The sequence below is a fragment of the Phyllobates terribilis genome, unplaced genomic scaffold, assembly GCF_046119375.1.
Source record: "Phyllobates terribilis strain yellow unplaced genomic scaffold, ASM4611937v1 Scaffold_2__4_contigs__length_985480577, whole genome shotgun sequence".
In the NCBI taxonomy this organism is placed as follows: Eukaryota; Metazoa; Chordata; class Amphibia; order Anura; family Dendrobatidae; genus Phyllobates; species Phyllobates terribilis.
Genome location: NW_027362762.1, coordinates 372,415,774 through 372,433,842, shown reverse-complemented (window position 1 = coordinate 372,433,842; position 18,069 = coordinate 372,415,774). Strand labels below are relative to the sequence as shown.

The 18,069-nt window shown below is 44.5% G+C and overlaps 1 protein-coding gene across 2 annotated transcripts in view; it reads left to right on the top strand.

Moving 5' to 3' along the window:
• MRPS9 (mitochondrial ribosomal protein S9) overlaps positions 1 to 18,069 on the top strand; it is a 100,586-nt gene that overhangs the window by 17,119 nt on the left and 65,398 nt on the right. Inside the window, exon 2 of one of the 2 annotated variants that reach the window (XM_073664752.1) lies at positions 7,901 to 8,080. The exons of the other annotated variant lie outside the window; for it this stretch is intronic. Coding sequence (XP_073520853.1) covers positions 7,901 to 8,080 — 180 coding nt within the window. The remainder of the gene's footprint in view (positions 1 to 7,900; positions 8,081 to 18,069) is intronic. 2 annotated transcript variants of the gene reach the window in all.

Here is an 18,069-nt window from a genome sequence, read left to right as displayed (position 1 = left end):
GAACCTAGTGAATGACCTGCAGAGAGCTGGGACCAAGGTTACACATACTACCCTCAGTAACACACTACGCCGTCAGGCACTCAGATCCTACTTAAGCCATTACAAGTCCGGGCCCGTCTGAAGTTTACTAGTGAGCATTTGGATGATCCAGAAGATTATTGGGAATATGTCATACGTTCAGATGAAACCAAAGTAGAACTGTTTGGATGAAACTCAGCATTCTTTCTCCTCCAAAGAACACCATACCTACTGTGAAGCATGGGGGTGGCAACATCATGCTTTGGGGCTGTTTCTCTGCCAAGAGACCAGGACGACTGATCCGTGTACATGAAAGAATTAATGGGGCCATGTATCGTGAGATTTTGAGTGCAAACCTCCTTCCATCCGCAAGGGCATTGAAGATGAAACATGGTTGGGTCTTTCAGCATGACAATGATCCCAAGCACACCGCCAGGGCAACGAAGGAGTGGCTTCGTAAGAAGCATTTCAAGGTCCTGGAGTGGCTTAGCCAGTCTCCAGATCTAAACCCTATAGAAAACCTTTGGAGGGAGTTGAAAGTCAGTGTTGCCCAGCGACAGCCCCAAAACATCACTGCTCAAGAGGAGATCTGCATGGAGTAATGGGCCAACATACCAGCAACAGTGTGTACCAACCTTGTGAAGACTTACAGAAAACGTTTTACCTCTGTCATTGCCAACAAAGGATATATAACAAAGTATTGAGATGAACTTTTGTAATTGACCAAATACTTATTTTCCACCAAAATTTGAAAAAAAATTCTTTCCAAATCAGACAAGGTGATTTTCAGGATTTGTTTTCTCATTTTGTCTCTCATAGTTGAGGTCTAACTATGATGTCAATTACAGGCCTCGCTCATCTCTTTAAGTGGGAGAACTTGCAGAATTGGTGGCTGACTAAATACTTTTTTTCCCCACTGTATGTCTTAAAGGGGTTATCTGTGGCTAAATAGTTGATCACCTATCCTTAATATAGTTCACGAGCATGCGATCGGTGGGGGTCCGTGACATGGCACTTCCACAGATCCGCTGAAATGTGCTCAGATAGCGGTTGTAAGCTGTGTGCGGAGCGGAACCCCACTGTTCTCGGCTTTAGTGGATGGTGCCAAGTACTCGAGTTTATCTCCATTAATGTGAATGAGATTGTCCTTTAGAACATAAATATGGAAAATATTGCAGTTTATTGTTAAATGTAATAATATACGGTACATTATGCTGCTGCTTTTTCATATGTAGGTGATTATAGGGGAAATCTAGCTGTGTGACTGATACACGTGAGAAGCCTATCAGATTGGATCACTAGTGGTTTCCAGAATGAAGTGGCTCCATAAAGTGCTGAGGTCTTTTTGGCAGGTTATTCCTTTGCATAATGGCTTCCAGTTATAGTGGAAGCCATAGGCGGATTATAATGAGGACGATCTGGGCTACCGCCCAGGGCCCCGAACCTCCAGGGGCTCCGGGGTGTCTATGGCCAGATTGTCCTCATTATTGTCCGGCAGACAGTGGCAGGGGGGCCCCCGGACCACTCCCCCAGCAGCAGCGCACGGCCGCTGCTTCTTCTTCGGCCGGGCCAGCACTGCAGCAGTTAACTTCCCTGTGCTGGCCCGGCCGCGTCACTGCTAGGAGACACGGCCCTGTGCGCGGCCGTGTCTCCTAGCTGTGACGTCACGCAGTGCGCACCCGGCCTGCAGTACTGCATCAGAAAGGAGCAGGACCACTGGAGCAGAGCCGGGGGATGATGAGTGTGTGTGTGTGTGTGTGTGTGTGTGTGCGCAGGCTGATATCATTGTGTGATGTCTGTTTATATGTATTTTTGTGTTTCAAATGTGTTTGTGTGTATGTATATGTCTGTATATATTTGTGTGCGTGCCTGACTGCGTGCGGCCTGCTGCTGAGTATAGATGGCGCCGTGCGGCCTCTTGCTGTCTCTGGGGGGGAGGCACCGTGCGGCCTCCTGCTGTGTACAGATGGCGCCGTGCGGCCTCCTGCTGTGTACAGATGGCGCCGTGCGGCCTCCTGCTGTGTACAGATGGCATCGTGCGGCCCCCTGCTGTGTATAGATGGCGCCGTGCGGCCTCCCGCTGTGTATAGATGGCGCCATGCGGCCTCCCGCTGTGTATAGATGGCGCCGTGCGGCCTCCCGCTGTGTGTAGATGTCGCCGTGCGGCCCCCTGCTGTGTATAGATGGCATTGTGTGGCCTCCCGCTGTGTATAGATGGCGCCGTGCCGCCTCCCGCTGTGTATAGGTGGCGCCGTGCCGCCTCCCGCTGTGTATAGGTGGCGCCGTGCCGCCTCCCGCTGTGTATAGGTGGCGCCGTGCCGCCTCCCGCTGTGTATAGGTGGCGCCGTGCCGCCTCCCGCTGTGTATAGGTGGCGCCGTGCCGCCTCCCGCTGTGTATAGGTGGCGCCGTGCCGCCTCCCGCTGTGTATAGGTGGCGCCGTGCCGCCTCCCGCTGTGTATAGGTGGCGCCGTGCCGCCTCCCGCTGTGTATAGGTGGCGCCGTGCCGCCTCCCGCTGTGTATAGGTGGCGCCGTGCCGCCTCCCGCTGTGTATAGGTGGCGCCGTGCCGCCTCCCGCTGTGTATAGGTGGCGCCGTGCCGCCTCCCGCTGTGTATAGGTGGCGCCGTGCCGCCTCCCGCTTGTGTATAGGTGGCGCCGTGCGGCCTCCCGCTGTGTATAGGTGGCGCCGTGCGGCCTCCCGCTGTGTATAGGTGGCTACGTGTGCTCAATATTGAGTCATACAATTAATGTAAGGCTATGTACCCACGATGCAGAAATACTCCGGATTTTTTTTGAGCGTTTCTGCATCTCCCTGGCAGAAAAAACGCATGTGGATTGTACATGCGGATTGTACATGCGTTTTTCCTGACAGGGACATGCTGATGTGAAGCGTTCTTCACATGCATTTCCGCATGCGGGTGTCAAGCGCTTTCCAAGCGATTTTAGCATCACTTGGAAAGTGCTTGACAACTTGGTCACACTATATAAATCCATGCAACCGGCAACTGGCATGGATTTATATAGTGTGACCGTAAAAGAATGGTAAAAAATAAATATTTACCTTCTGATGGCCTGCCGACGTCAGCGGTCGCGTGACCCGTCACATGACTAAATGACGTCACGGCAGGTCCTTTTCAGACCATTGCGAGCTGCCGGCAAGCCAGGACGCATCGGATAAAGACACCGGGGGCCATCAGAAGGTAAGTATAATATTTATTTTTTATTTTATTCTTTTTTTACAGGTTCTATGGTACCCGGGTCTGGAGGAGAGTCTCCTCTTCAGACCCGGGTACCATCCGCACATTGAAATGCATGGATTCTGCATGTACAGATGCAGTGATGCGGATTCCATGTGTTCCAATGCAAGTCAATGGCGGCGAAAGTGCCGCGCTTCCGCAAAATAATTGGTAGTGCTGCGGATTTTTCCGCAATGATAATCCGCAGCGTAAGTTTACGGAGGATGTGCACAGCACATGCGGATTATCATTGGGGAACATGGCAGACCTTCTACCAAGCGTTTTTAAGCGTTTCTGCAGCGGAATTGCTGCTGTGGAAATGCTTAAAAAACGCATAGTGGGCACACAGCCTAAAAAAAAATATTATAATATTGTGCCAAATTAATTTCACGTGAACTATCACATGATCTATCACAGGGGATCATGTGACATGTCACGTGATAAATCAGGTGTGTGTGTGTGTGTGGGAGGGGGGGCGCGCCTTCTAAACTGCCCGGGGCCCTTGCTACTCTTAATCCACCCCTGGTGGGAGCTGTGACGTTGTGTTGGATCCAATATATGGGCAAAACTGTTCTATATGTTTAATCTGCCCCCACCAATCAAGAAGCAGAAATGCAGTTTTGACCATAATCTTTGAAGTCAATGTTTTAAAAAAAAAAACAAAACTGAAATTTTCAAGCAGTGCCAAAAATGTTTTTTTCCAGAGCCCTGTCTGGAAATTAGGGTGGGCTGAGATGGCAGACTTCATCAATATGGACTTATCACCCGTATCTGTAACACATGAGAAGACTATTTTCATTGGATTTTCCCATTGTACGTGCATTTATAAAAATACATCTGAAAGTAACTGAATGGAAAAGCAATATCTTTTTCAATCAGTCATGTGGAGGAAAAGCATCGATTTATGACAACAGTAGAATAAATGGAAAGCACATGCTCCCTGCATGGTGGCTCCGGGTGTCCTAAATGCCTTCAGTCTCGGTGATTCTTGCCAGTAGTTGAGCAGTTACAGAAGGATGTTTGGGGTCACTGCCTGGTAACTGTCCTTGTGTCTTCATCAAATTGAGCATAACATTACTCTCTGCTGTCCCAAAAAATAAATAGATTGGGGGGGGCAAAGGCAGGCGTTTCACAAGCTTGCTGGAATAAGAAGTGCCAAACTTAATTTCAGATGCAGTTTATGCCAGTTTTTTTTTGGTGTGGATTATGAATTTTACACACCGTGGATGACCATGACTCATTTTGTTAATTTTTGCACCAAATTTAGAGACTTTTCAAAGCTAGAAAACTATGTGTATGAAAATATAGAGCAGCACGATGGCTCAGTGGTTAGCACTGTTTCTTTGCAGCCCTGGGGTACTAGGTTCTCTGGTTTCCTCCCACACACCAAAGACATACTGCTAGGGAATTTAGATTGTGAGCCCCAATGGGGACAGTGATAATGATGTCTGTAAAGCGCTGTGGAATTAATGGCATTTGTTGTGTGTGCTCAATGCCAAAATAATAACTAACTTGTTTAATACAAGTAAACTTCTCATATGGACAGGTGGTCCATGTCCAAAGACATTACAGCATGCTGAATTCTGGTCTGTTTTACAGATCAGTCTAGTGCCTGTCAATAGCAGGTAGCTACTGCGGTCGTAGGGAAAGGTAGGGATATCTGGACATTTTTGGGATTAAAAAATTGCAAAAAAAATGTTTATTGTAGAATTGAGTATAACAGAATATACCCAGTACTATAGAAAAAAATAATAAATGTGAAAGCTTTTCCTACATGTTTCGAACTGTATCTCAGTCCTCACTCACTGCGGTCATTCACTGTGCTCATGGAGCTGCACATACATACAATTTGTGGACACCAATAACATGAATTTTAGCACTACATGTAAACGCTGCCTAAAGGCTTGTTCAGACGAGCACATGTTAAATCATCTATTTTTCATCCAGTAAAAAATGGACGTTCTTTCATCCGTATGTTGTACTGTATGTCATCCGTATTTCATGTGTAAAAAACACTCGTGAGCTAACCTATTCACTTGCATTGGTCCGTACACTCTCCTTATATTATACAGACAGTGCACTGACATAAAATCTGCTCTTCTGAACAAGTCCTAAGAAGGACTTGGGGTGAAGAGGTGACAATGCCCTATTTTTTTTTTGTTTGTGGTATACATTGAGGGGGAGTAGGCTTAGCACCCTTATTCAGCCATCTTTCAGCAAGTTTTATTGTGCTATGCCTGGTGGATTGGCACATGGAGAGATTAGTGATGGGGACCGTCCATATTTATGTACACCCTGACATGGTTAGATGGCTTTTGCACTTTGCTTTTAAAAAAAATGTTAACAAAGTACCTCACGTTTTTTAACATGTAGAGCAGTGGTCTGACACAGTGTATCTATATGTTTTATTGCTGTCCTTGGGATTGGTTGCAGCCCCACATTATTATTATTTATTATTATAGCGCCATTTATTCCATGGCGCTTTACATGTGAAAGGGGTATACATAGCACAAACAATTACAATAAATTTTGAACAATACAAGTCGGCGACTGGTACAGGAGAAGAGAGGACCCTGCCCGCGAGGGCTCACAATCTACAAGGAATGGGTGAGGATACAGTAGGTGGGGGTAGAGCTGGTCGTGCAGTGGTATGGTGGAGCGAGGGTTACTGCAGGTTGTAGGCTTGTCGGAAGAGGTGGGTCTTCAGGTTCCTTTTGAAGGTTTCTACAGTAGGTGAGAGTCTGATATGTTGGGGCAGAGAGTTCCAGAGTAGGGGGATGCATGGGAAAAATCGTGTATACAATTATGGGAAGAGAAGATAAGAGGGGAGTAGGGCAGGAGATCTTGTGAGGATCGGAGGTTGCGTGTAGGTAGGTAACTACTGAAAGCCATGGGACTCTATGAGCTGTCCCAGGCCAAAGGTGTACATAGAGAAGAGCAGGGGTCCTAGGACTGAACCTTGGGGGACAGTGACAGATGTGAGATGAGGAGATGGTGTGTGAGTGGGAGACAATGAATGTCCTGTCTGTTAAATATGAGGAGATCCAAGATAGGGCCAAGTCTTTGATGCCAAGAGATGAGAGAGTCTGTAGTAAGAGGGAATGGTCCACTGTATCCAAGGCAGATGACAGGTCCAGGAGGAGGAGGAGGACAGAATAATGTCGCTTGGATTTGGCAGTTAGTAGGTCGTTGGTGACTTTAGTGAGGGCAGTTTCACTGGAGTGGTGAGGTCGGAAGCCACTCTGTAAGCGGTCAAAGAGGGAGCAGGAGGAGAGGTGGGAGGACAGTTCAGAATGGATGTGTTGTTCCAGTAGATTTGAGGTGTAAATAAAATAAAAGTTGTCTGAAATGACCGCTTTCAGCCATAACGATCAACATTCAGATGTTTCGGTGAAATGAATGATTGTTCATTGGTTGGGCATCACTGTACACGAACAATCATTATCACTCCAAACATCAATCAAGCATGTAGGATTTCAGGATTTTTCAATAAGCACTGCAGGCTGCATCATTAGCTGAAAAAATCCAGTATGAATTGAGATGTATTTCCTTCTTTTTTATTTTTCACCGATGAATGATCATTGTTGCCCACTTTTTTTCTAATATATATGGGGCTGTTTACATTGTGGTCCTCACACCAGAAAAGGCCCTCCATCCCCTTTTAAGACTATGTTCCCACAATGAACTTTTATTGCATTTTTGGTGCTGTGTATTTTTGCTGCAGCAAAAACGCAGCGTGTTACAGCTTATAGAAGTCCCATGCCCACTGTGCTTTATATAATTATAACTGACCTGCGCTGTGTGTTTCAAATCCGCAACATGTCAATTTCTCTTGCTGGTACGCTGAGTTTCCTGCGCGGATTTTCCCCATAGACTTAAATTAGATGCGGAAAATCCACAGGTAAAAATAGCACATGGGTTTTTAGTGCGTTTCTACAGTGTGGAAACGTCTAAAAAATGCAGGTAATCCGCACCCAAGTATAGCACAACCAAATACTAAGTAGTGTCAAAAACAAAGCTGCTTTATTTAAAGCATGGCACGCCAAACAGAGGCAAAAAACGCGATAAAACGTTAAAAAAACGCAATGAAAAACCGCAGTTAACCTAATTTATATAATAGGTGCAGAAATTCTGCAGTGTCAAAAACTTGCCAAAAGCTCATTGTGGGAAAGTAGCCTTAGTATAAACACGAGCTTATAAAGCATATAGCCATAAGGTGCACCTCGCCTAACCTTTTTCCCCTACGCTTTTTTTTTCTCCCATATTTAGCGGTATCACTTTTGATGTGTGACTGATATTAGTGCAACAGTGGACTTTACGCTACAGCCAGCTGTGCGCAGGGGAATTCTTCCCCGACGGAGCAGTATCCCGGTTTTATATGATTGTACCATCTTTTCCTGCTCCTGCAGATATTCTTCATGTGCGTTGCTAGTCATTCATTATCTTGTGCCTACTGACATTACACTTCTATTCTTATTGCTGTGCGGGTTTGTGAGCTGAGCGTTGAGGCTGTATATCACAAAACACTACAATACCTGTTATATATGTTCTACCATGTCTTTTATTTCTGTTTGATGGTCATTTGATTCAGTTGTTTTTCCCTCTCCGTTTTAACCCCTACTCCCCCTCCTCTTATTTTGGCACAGGCGTCTCGGCTAATACATACCAGTTCCACTGTGCAGAGGAAAAATGTTGCAGCCTCGGGACCTGAAAAGTACACAGAGGCTTTTATTAAAAAACAGATTGAAGAGTTCAACATTGGAAAGAGACATTTAGCCAACATGATGGGAGAGGATCCAGAGACATTTACCCAAGAGGACATTGATGTGAGTAGAGCTGCTCGGTAGGAGAAGTAATTTAGTGCGGAGTTTCGTATTGAAAACGCTATAACTCTGGTGTACCTGTCCCAACTCCCTGTGCGTTTTAATCAAGCTGTCTGGATAATGCTGGGCCAGTTTCTGTACAAAGCCCTGGGTATTTGTTCTGCTGTCTTGTGTGGGAATGGTCACATCAAATAATACGCGACGGTGCTTTCATAGTGGTGCGGTGGATTGTTGCTGCTGCTATGGGGTCGACAAGTGCTGAGAATACCACAGGGGACTTGCAATGTGCTTTACGTTATTCTGTAATTCCAATATATATCAAGGAAGTTCTTCATATCCGAGAATTGCGAGATGTTCAGAGCTATAGGCATGGTGTATCTGTGCTGGAATAGTTCCTATGAGGACACCATTATTAGATACTTGACGTCCATTCATCAGGGTCACAGAATCCCTGGAGTGGATGTATGTCTAAGGCCATGGCCCCACTATCAGTATTTGGTCACTATCCGGTCAGTATTTTTTCTCAGGAGTGGGAGCCAAGACCAGGTGAGGAACAATCAGAGAAAAGGTATAATAGAAACAAGTCACCAATTCTACATTTATCACCCACTCCTGGTTTTGGGTCCCACTCCTGATGAAAAATACTGACCGAATATTGATAGTGGGGCCGTGGCCTAAGACTATGGTCACACTCTCAGTATTTCACATCAGTATTTTGTAAGCCAAAACCAGGAGTGGGTGATATATACAGAAGTGTTGACGTGTCTCTGTTATACTTTTCCTATGTTTGTTCCACTCCTGGTTTTGGCTTAGAAATACTGAGGTAAATACTGACCAAACACTGATAGTGTGAATGTGGCCTTAGGAGTTAAGTTTATCTTTGTGGAGAGCGCTAAATTGGCTGCAAATGGAGTTTCTGGTCTGGCTTTTGTCATGTGGCCGTCCCCTTCGTAGTTGGCATTAGCGGTCCCGTCCTCTTTCTGAAGCAGCTACTTGCATATGGAGTGGATGTAAGAACTGACACCAATTCTCCACTCCGGCTGCTATAGTACCAGTACTAAATAGTTTGCAATCTTGGGCTTTATTTTTTGAATAGTTCACAATAAACGTCCATTTTTCCTGGTAATCTCCATTCTACAATACAGTGCCGGCATAAAAAAGCTTTACAAGTTCAACAAAACTGCAAAATCTTAACATTCAACCAATCAGAGTGCAGCTTTCATTTTACCAGAGCAGTGTGAGAAGTGAAAGCTGAGCTTTAGAAGGGAGAGCCCATTAGCGCTGGGGATGGTCAGCATTCGGGGATACTGCTTACAATTCTAATGTGCATTAGGAAATATGTCACTCAGACCGGTCTATGTTGTAGTAGATAACTATAGGTAAGATGCCATGAGACCCGACAATGTATAACCAATGGCCTGAGTACTGATTGCAGAGAGTGAACGGGTAGTACCGGTGTCCTCTGCGGAGTCTTTATGGGTTCAGCGTTCCCCTTTTATGAACCTGAAAAGGGTGGCTGTGCTGCAGGCTTGATTGCTCCGAATGGAATGGAAATAGAAGAGATGCATGTACTTCAAACATACAGGAGGGGGGGGGTAGTAGTGGCGGATGATGTGCCTCCTAGCTGGACCCAGAGTATGAAAAGTCAATAAGCCTGTTGCAGCGTTCCGATCTGGAAGGTGAGCGTACCACTAACCTATAGTGAAGATGAGATGGAGTCCTCAGATTAGGCTTCCGATGCGCATGGTGGCGGATGCTGTTCACTTTTTCAGTCACTGTCTCCATGGTGCAACTGGCGCGCGGCTGCGGTCAAGTGAAGCGGGTTTTCGGTGTCCAGGTAGAAGGATTATTTCCAGATGCTGAGCAGAGTCCCGCTACTTGGCTTATTGTACTGGAAGGAGTCTCATTCTTCAGCCTAACAGCCCCACAAAAAAATCAATGTAGAAGGAACTGCAGCAAGATGTCTTGAGAAATGGGACAAATGGATTCTTTAATCCTGTACTACTCCACTTCTGCCACCAGAATCCCCATCAAAACCAGAATCTATGTTCCATCCATGAATTATCTAACAAAAAAATATATCTTTACAAGTTCAACAAAACCACAAAATCTTAATATTCAATGAATCAGAGTGCAGCTTTCATTTTACCAGAGCAGTGTGAGAAGTGAAAGCTGAGCTTTGATTGGTTGCTTGGTAGAGTCTGTCGGGGCTTCAGCTTACGACTCCATAGCCCTGGAGTACCAGAATGTCATTATCGCCACTGTGCCATGTGATCAGTGATTGCACGGCTGAACTGCCCTTTCACGTGACTTAGATCTTGTAGTAACCTAACTCTAGTCCTCACATTTCTATACATTAGCACTGTGTAGCATAGCAAAGTGTGGGACTTCTCACTGTGATAACATTTCACTTAGGTCTCATTCACACTTTGAATTTGAATTGCTGTGTGTGTGTGTACCTAAAGGGTTAAATGTCTGACTAAAATCCGTTGTATACATGTGAATGGGGTTTTAGGCTCATGGATTTCTACAAGCCTTAATCAGATAAATGAGACCTGAATTTGCTCCGCTATTTTGCCACTTATGAGCATCACCATAGACTGAGTGTTCAGTGTGCATGTATATTCAGTACATGGAAGGGTTGTATCTGTAATATGTCGTCGTCCTAGATCTACCAATGTTACGCAAACCTCACATTTTACAGAAAGCGTTGGTTGCCGCATGCCAGGGCATCATTCTAGCCACTGCAATAGAAGCAGATTGATAAATAATGCCGCCAAGTTCCCTTCAATTGCTTTTTAATTGTTATCTCATCTCTTGCTCGGAAACCTGCATGTTCTCCTCCCGCTAGGAGAGCAAATTCTGCCGGAAATTTCTCTAATTGATTTGCTGTGTCCATTCTATTTGCCGTATCATTTTTCACAATATTTCATAATTTGTGCTCATTTCTAATGAACAGAGTCATTAGGAGAGGCATGACTAAGTACAACTGACAGCTAACATTAGGTGCCAGATGCAGTTTCTAATGCTACGTACAGTTTAAATAAATTAGCACCTGTACATTAGTCTCACTTGCTGCTAATTTCTAAGCGAATCAGTTGAGATGACATTTAGGTAAGTCATTGATCACGGTGCCAGCTGCCGACCCACTGCCCAGCTGGGATGGCTAATTAATAGAGATAGCAGTCCTGACCCAGTGCTTCTCCCACACCATGGAGCGCTCCACTCAGCACTTTCCATTCTGCCTTTTCTATCTGTAGTCTATGGTAAGGCCTCCTTCATACTGGGGTCTAAGATCCGCTCCTGTGCCAACAGCAGAGGCCTCTGGTGTAAAAACACTATGGGCCCCTTGCTACCCAATGTCTCTAACAATCCACCAGTACTGCTGTCATAGGGATACTGAATTATTTTACATATATCATTGCTATGGGCAGGAGAAGCTGTAAGCCATTTATTTTTCCATACATGAAACAGACGGTAAAAACTAACACATGGATCCAAAACACTTATGACCATTTTTTTGCATACTTGAAAAATCAGTGACTACAGAATGAAGCCTTAGACAGTAATATTTTGCCTTTTAATGAGCTATCCAGGAATATAAAAATCTGAACCACAGCATAGTACTGCTGTAATAAAGTTGCTTCTTGTCATTCTCCTTCCCCGTTTCACCTGTTCTCTAGTGCTGTGTAGTAACCTCAGAGCACAGATGCCAGAGGAACCTACTGTACCTCCATTTTCCTATGAAGCTGTACGCTACATGTATGGCTTGCGTTTTTTACCCTATAGCAATTGAAACCCAGTGGGCACGTGACCCATGGGCATTCTTAGTGACATGTACATTGCAGGTGATAATGGTTACCAAACATGAGAGATCACGTGTCGAGTGTATGGTGCATGATCTATAAGGAAACAGCGGGCAGAGTCCTCTCTAGGAGGACCGACCGATCCACAGTTTCTAAACTAAAACCTGAATAGACATAGTGCTCCATGAAGCCAAAAGTATGGTTAAAACCTCAAATGGCAACTAGTAAGATTGCCAACTGAAGAGCCCCACCAACACAACCTTTCCTTGTGTCTGTACGTTGTGAGGTTTATAATACCACAGTTACTCAATAACTGGAAAATAAGGTGTTCAGTACAGTTTGCAACATTAAGGCCATGTTCACACGTTCAGTATTTGGTCAGTATATTACATCAGTATTTGTAAGCTAAAACCAGGAGTGGGTGATAAATACAGAAGTGGTGACGTGTCTCTATTATACTTTTCCTCTGATTGTTCCACTCCTGGTTTTGACTTACAAACACTGATGTAAAATACCGAACGTGTGAACGTGGCATAATAGCGAGAGGTAGAGGCATTATATGTAAAATTTAAAAACATAAATATCCAGTTAGTTTGCTGACGAGTCCCACTAATCCCACACATCACAACTGGGGTTCCATAACACACCTTATGCATCACTGTGTGACAGCTGTAAAACCAAAGTAAGATGGCCTTGAAAGGGTGGCTTTGGTGTATTCCCAATCACAAATTTATTTTTTTACAATGTGTTTTATGGTAAAGCTATGGTCTGACTAGCTGTCAGATCTCATCCATTTCATTGGGACACATACTGAAGCCAAGGTGCACCAGTTTTCAACAGCTTGGTATCGGAGGTGAATGGGTGATGATGACTTGAAAGAACGAATGACAACCGTTTGCATTAGACTCCATCAGTTTAGTAACATTGCAGAGAACAAGTGTCAATCCTGCAGCTTAGATATTCTGTAGTCGCTTACTATACGCATGGTGTTCTTAAAGCATGGTCATATAACGTTTTCTTTTTTGAGGGGGGAAAGAGGAGGAGTAGGCTGATTTTTAGAAGTGCAACAAGAAATCCCAAAGGCATATTGCCCTAGAGCACACAGTAAGAGCCACAGGCTGTGTGCAATTACAAGTACTAGACTCCAAAAACATATATACCACGAAAAAAGAAAATGGAGCTTTTGTTGGAAGATAAAAAATGTATAAATTTTATTAACAAGAAGTATAAGACAAAACAAGACACATAATAAAAAGACATGTGCAAGAGGGCTTGAATAGATAGCAGCGGGCACTGGCAGAGCTAGCTGGGGATTACAGGGGATACATGCCAAAATAGTAATCACTCATCAATAAGTGTAACTCGCACCCATGAATCCCCAAGAACCCTCACTGTGGCAATTAGACTCGACTGGGTAGGGCTCTGCAGGTAAACTGTGAACTGTGGCAATATTATAATTGTTCAATCACTGATAGGTACTTTAGCCATAGTAGTCCAATAGACAGCAGAGAAAGACCCCCATTGGGGCATAAAAAGACCACAGTAGAGGAGGATGTGACAGTGCTTACCCTAAGCTAATGTGCCAGAAGATAGAGGGGATGAGCCGCTCCCCAACACGCGTTTCGCGTGTAATCTAATCGGCTTTCTCAAGGGAAGGTATGTTGGTGTGGCAGCAGGACCTTGAAATACATCAGGTGGGCGGTCAAGTGGTACACCACGTACCCGTCAAACAACCAATAACATCCATAGTACGGCGCATGCGCAGTGCAGCGAGCAAGCCCCGCAGCAGCAACACGGCGGTCACTTCCGGGAGCACGCAGCGACAGGCTGCGTAGTCACAGAGGGGAAGACGCCGGGCGCCGCTGAACGGGGCAAGATCGCGCCACGCGCTCACGCACAGAATGTGAATGGTAAAATAGCACAGAGTGTATTTAAAGTAACAGAACATAAATAACACTCTATGAATAGGCTACATAGATATCGATAGGACACATCATCACATAAGTCAACAAGATAACACAGAGTGATAACAAAGTATCGAGGCACCAATAACTCTTCATGAGTGGGATACATAAATATCAATGGGTCGTATCAACACATATAACAATGTCCATACATAATAATAATGCATACAAAAAATCAGAGAATAGTTGCTGGGGTGAAGTTGGTGCACAACTGCATATCTTGGAAGAATAAAGAAGACCTAAACAGAAGATAGTGGACAAAATAAAAAAAGACAAAAATTAGGACACATAAAAGGCCACACAGAAGAAAAAATAAGGATTGTGGAGTAAAAGCTGCTAAAATAAAACTCAACAAATATGCAGTGCAGACCATGAACAAAATTAGGAGGAGGCACACACACGGTAATTCATAAAAATGGGGCATAACTAATAGTCTCGTTCAGACCCTTTGGGGATAGAGTATCCAGTGTGACTATCCACTTTGTTTCTCTCTGGGCCAATAAACGCTTCACATTACCCTCTCTTGCTCCAAGATGGACTACGTCTATACCCCGAATAAACAGTGATGATGAGTCACAATTATGGAAGAGGCGGAAATGACGGGGAAGAGTTTTTAACTCCGAAGGATCCATCATGGACTTGGCCGCAGCAATGTCCCTTACGTGTTCCCGGACCCTGACTCAGTTCCCTAGATGTAAGGCCAACATAAATGAGTGTACATCCACAAGTAGCTTAGTAAATAACGTTAGTGGAACTGCAGGAGATACGGTGTTGAATAACATATTGTTTATCACCTGCCACAGAGTCAAAAGTCCGGGTACGTAGGACATTGCTGCATGCCAAGCAGTGGCCGCATGGAAAACACCCCAGAGTGGGTTGAAATGTCGAAAGAAAAGTCTTATTAGGAGGGACATAATGGCTCTTGACTATCAAGTCGTTAAGATTTTTTGCTCTCCTAGAGGTCATGGACGGGAAATCTCCAAGGGTATCCACCAAAGCGGGTTCTGTCAATAAAATTGGCCAGTGTCTCTTAAGGATAGTGCGCATCTCATTCCACTTGGTGTTGTATGTGGAGATAAAACGGGTCTGATTATCAACGGATTTGGTTTTTCTTTGGCCGTATAGAAGTTGGGAGCGAGATGTTGCCTTGGCTCTATTATATCCTCTTTTGATCGAACGCTTGCTGTAGCCACGTTCGAGGAATCTAGACTTTAGAGATCTGGCCTGATCTTCAAATGCCTCAAAAGAGGAGCAGATCCGTCTCGCCCTCAGGTATTGTCCAACCGGGACGGCCCCAATAGTTGCGGGATTTTGTGCAGAAGAGGCATGGATGAGTGAATTCACAGCAGTCTGCTTCCTAAATACGTCAGTCCTCATGGAGAAATCAACGTCCACCTCCAAGCTGACGTCAAGGAAGTCCACTTTTGCTGCATCCGCTTTATATGTTAAGCGGATGTTCAGATCATTGTTGTTGATCTCACTCTCAAACCTTTTGAGCTGCTGCGGTGTACCCCTCCACAAAAAAAGGATATCATCAATTTATCTATACCAGCATAAAATATGGGTGGCGGCCCACGCCCCCTTGTCGCCATAAAGGGATCTCTCCCAGGCCCCCAGGAAGAGATTGGCGTACGAGGGCGCGCAGGCCGCACCCATAGCTGTGCCACGTAGCTGGAGATAGAATTGGTCCTTAAAGATGAAGAAATTGTGGGTCAAGATAAACCGCAGCAGTTCCACTGATTGTTCCACTCCTGGTTTTGGCTTACAAACACTGATGTAAAATACCGAACGTGTGAACGTGGCATAATAGCGAGAGGTAGAGGCATTATATGTAAAATTTAAAAACATAAATATCCAGTTGGTTTGCTGACGAGTCCCACTAATCCCACACATCACAACTGGGGTTCCATAACACACCATATGCATCACTGTGTGACAGCTGTAAAACCAAAGTAAGATGGCCTTGAAAGGGTGGCTTTGGTGTATTCCCAATCACAAATTTATTTTTTTACAATGTGTTTTATGGTAAAGCTATGGTCTGACTAGCTGTCAGATCTCATCCATTTCATTGGGACACATACTGAAGCCAAGGTGCACCAGTTTTCAACAGCTTGGTATCGGAGGTGAATGGGTGATGATGACTTGAAAGAACGAATGACAACCGTTTGCATTAGACTCCATCAGTTTAGTAACATTGCAGAGAACAAGTGTCAATCCTGCAGCTTAGATATTCTGTAGTCGCTTACTATACGCATGGTGTTCTTAAAGCATGGTCATATAACGTTTTCTTTTTTGAGGGGGGAAAGTTTACAGTCGTAAACTAACATTTCAGAGCCACACTGCATGTAACTGCAGATCTGCAGCTTGTTTATCAGTGACTGTAGCACTGGACCCAGAGAACCCCCAACAAAGCTAAATGCACCAGTGAGGAACCCTTACTTGTCTGGAGGCTTAAAGAAGTTGTCCACTACTAGGACAATACCTTCTTGATCTAAATGTTTATCCCCGATAAAATTAAAAAGCCTATACTCCCTTGCCGTGTCGGCGCCGTTTCAGAGGTGTCGGCACTCGCGAGCCGGGTGCTCTTGTGCGGTTATTGTGACATGTGAGCCCAGCACACAATCAGCGCTGGCATCACTGTCTCCCCCTTCTGTCAAATTGAACATGGAGAGGAAATCTGGAGAGGATCTCTGATTTCCTCTTCATGTTCAATTTATATGAAGGCGGAGACAGTGACGCCAGCGCTGATTGGACGCCGAGTGCCGGTATGGAAGGTAAGTATAAGCTTTTTTTATTTTATCTGGGCCAAGCGTGCGGTATGACAAGGAGTTGTCCAAGTAGTGGACAACTTCTTTAATATCACATCTAATGTGTTGGATGTACAGACCTTCAAGGCAAGGTCTTTTCAAGTTAGGTATTATATTGAATAACTGAAGCTTGATGCAGGGGTTACAGTCACACCTGGAGCCTAGGGGTCTAAAAGGTCCGTTTCAACCATATGAGAAGACCTGGGATAGTTTTGGGACCTGTTGGAGGTTTTGCATTGGGACCAACTTGGACCACTTGATAGATATCTGCCTCAGAAACAAGTCTATTTATTACTTGCCGGTTCTGGGGTGTATTCTGAAAATCAGGGCTGTGGAGTCGGTAAGCCAAACCTCCGTCTCCACGACTCCGACTCCCTCATACATGGCTCATGCTTAAGTGATAAATTTACTGTAGCACAGATTCATCTCAGCTAAAAGTCTAGACCCTTAGATCAGGAATAGGACAGACATTTATAGGACATTTCCTAACTTTCCCAAAAAAATATTCCCCACAAACTGCATTGAACTATTGCACCCAATTTATTATATATTTTAGGAGTCTGAGTCAGTCCATTTTATACAGACTCCAACTCCACACAAAAATGGACACCGACTCCGACTCCACAGCCCTGCTGGAAATGCTACTTTGATATGAGTTTTTTTTACTTCTGACTTTTTGAGGGGGGCACAAAAACCGCAGTTGACAATGTTTTTGTGCCTGCAGACACAAAGCGACTCCACTTCATTAAAGTCTATGGCTCCATTATTTGATATGCCTGAATCTCGTTTTTCAGGGCTTCTGATAGAAGCCTCCACGGAGCCACTGATGTGGTATAAATGTGATGTGTACATTGCCTAAGAAGCGAAGGTGATATTTGCACACTGGATTACAATATCTATCACGCCCACAGTTCACATAAGTCTTTAGTGGTCCACTGTAGGGTTTCTGAAGCCACATTACAAATTTCATTCAGTGGTGGTTACTGTGGCAGATCTGCCTTCATAGAATCCAAACTTTCATAATGACACTGTGATAATTTACTAATTACATCAAAAAGGTGAAATCTGCTGGGACCCCCACCATTTCTGATTGGTGGCCATGGATGTGATTTCATTCTTCTTGGATAGTCTGTAGTTAGAGCAGTCAGTTTAGTGGATATGGGTAAAGGTAATGGGTAAAAAAAAAATCTTTAAGATGTTACATAACCTGAATCTTACAAGTGTAAACGTTAAAATAAAGAGAAAATGTTCAGTGCGTAAAGCTTTATACAGTTCCATTAAATACCAAATGAATGAGGTAAAAACATAATGAAAATGCATTCAGTCTGTTCCAGAAAAACAAGAGAAATGTGAGGCATAAGGTTATGTTTTATTCATGGCCTAGTCTTACTCAGCTGGAACACATAAGGGGCAGG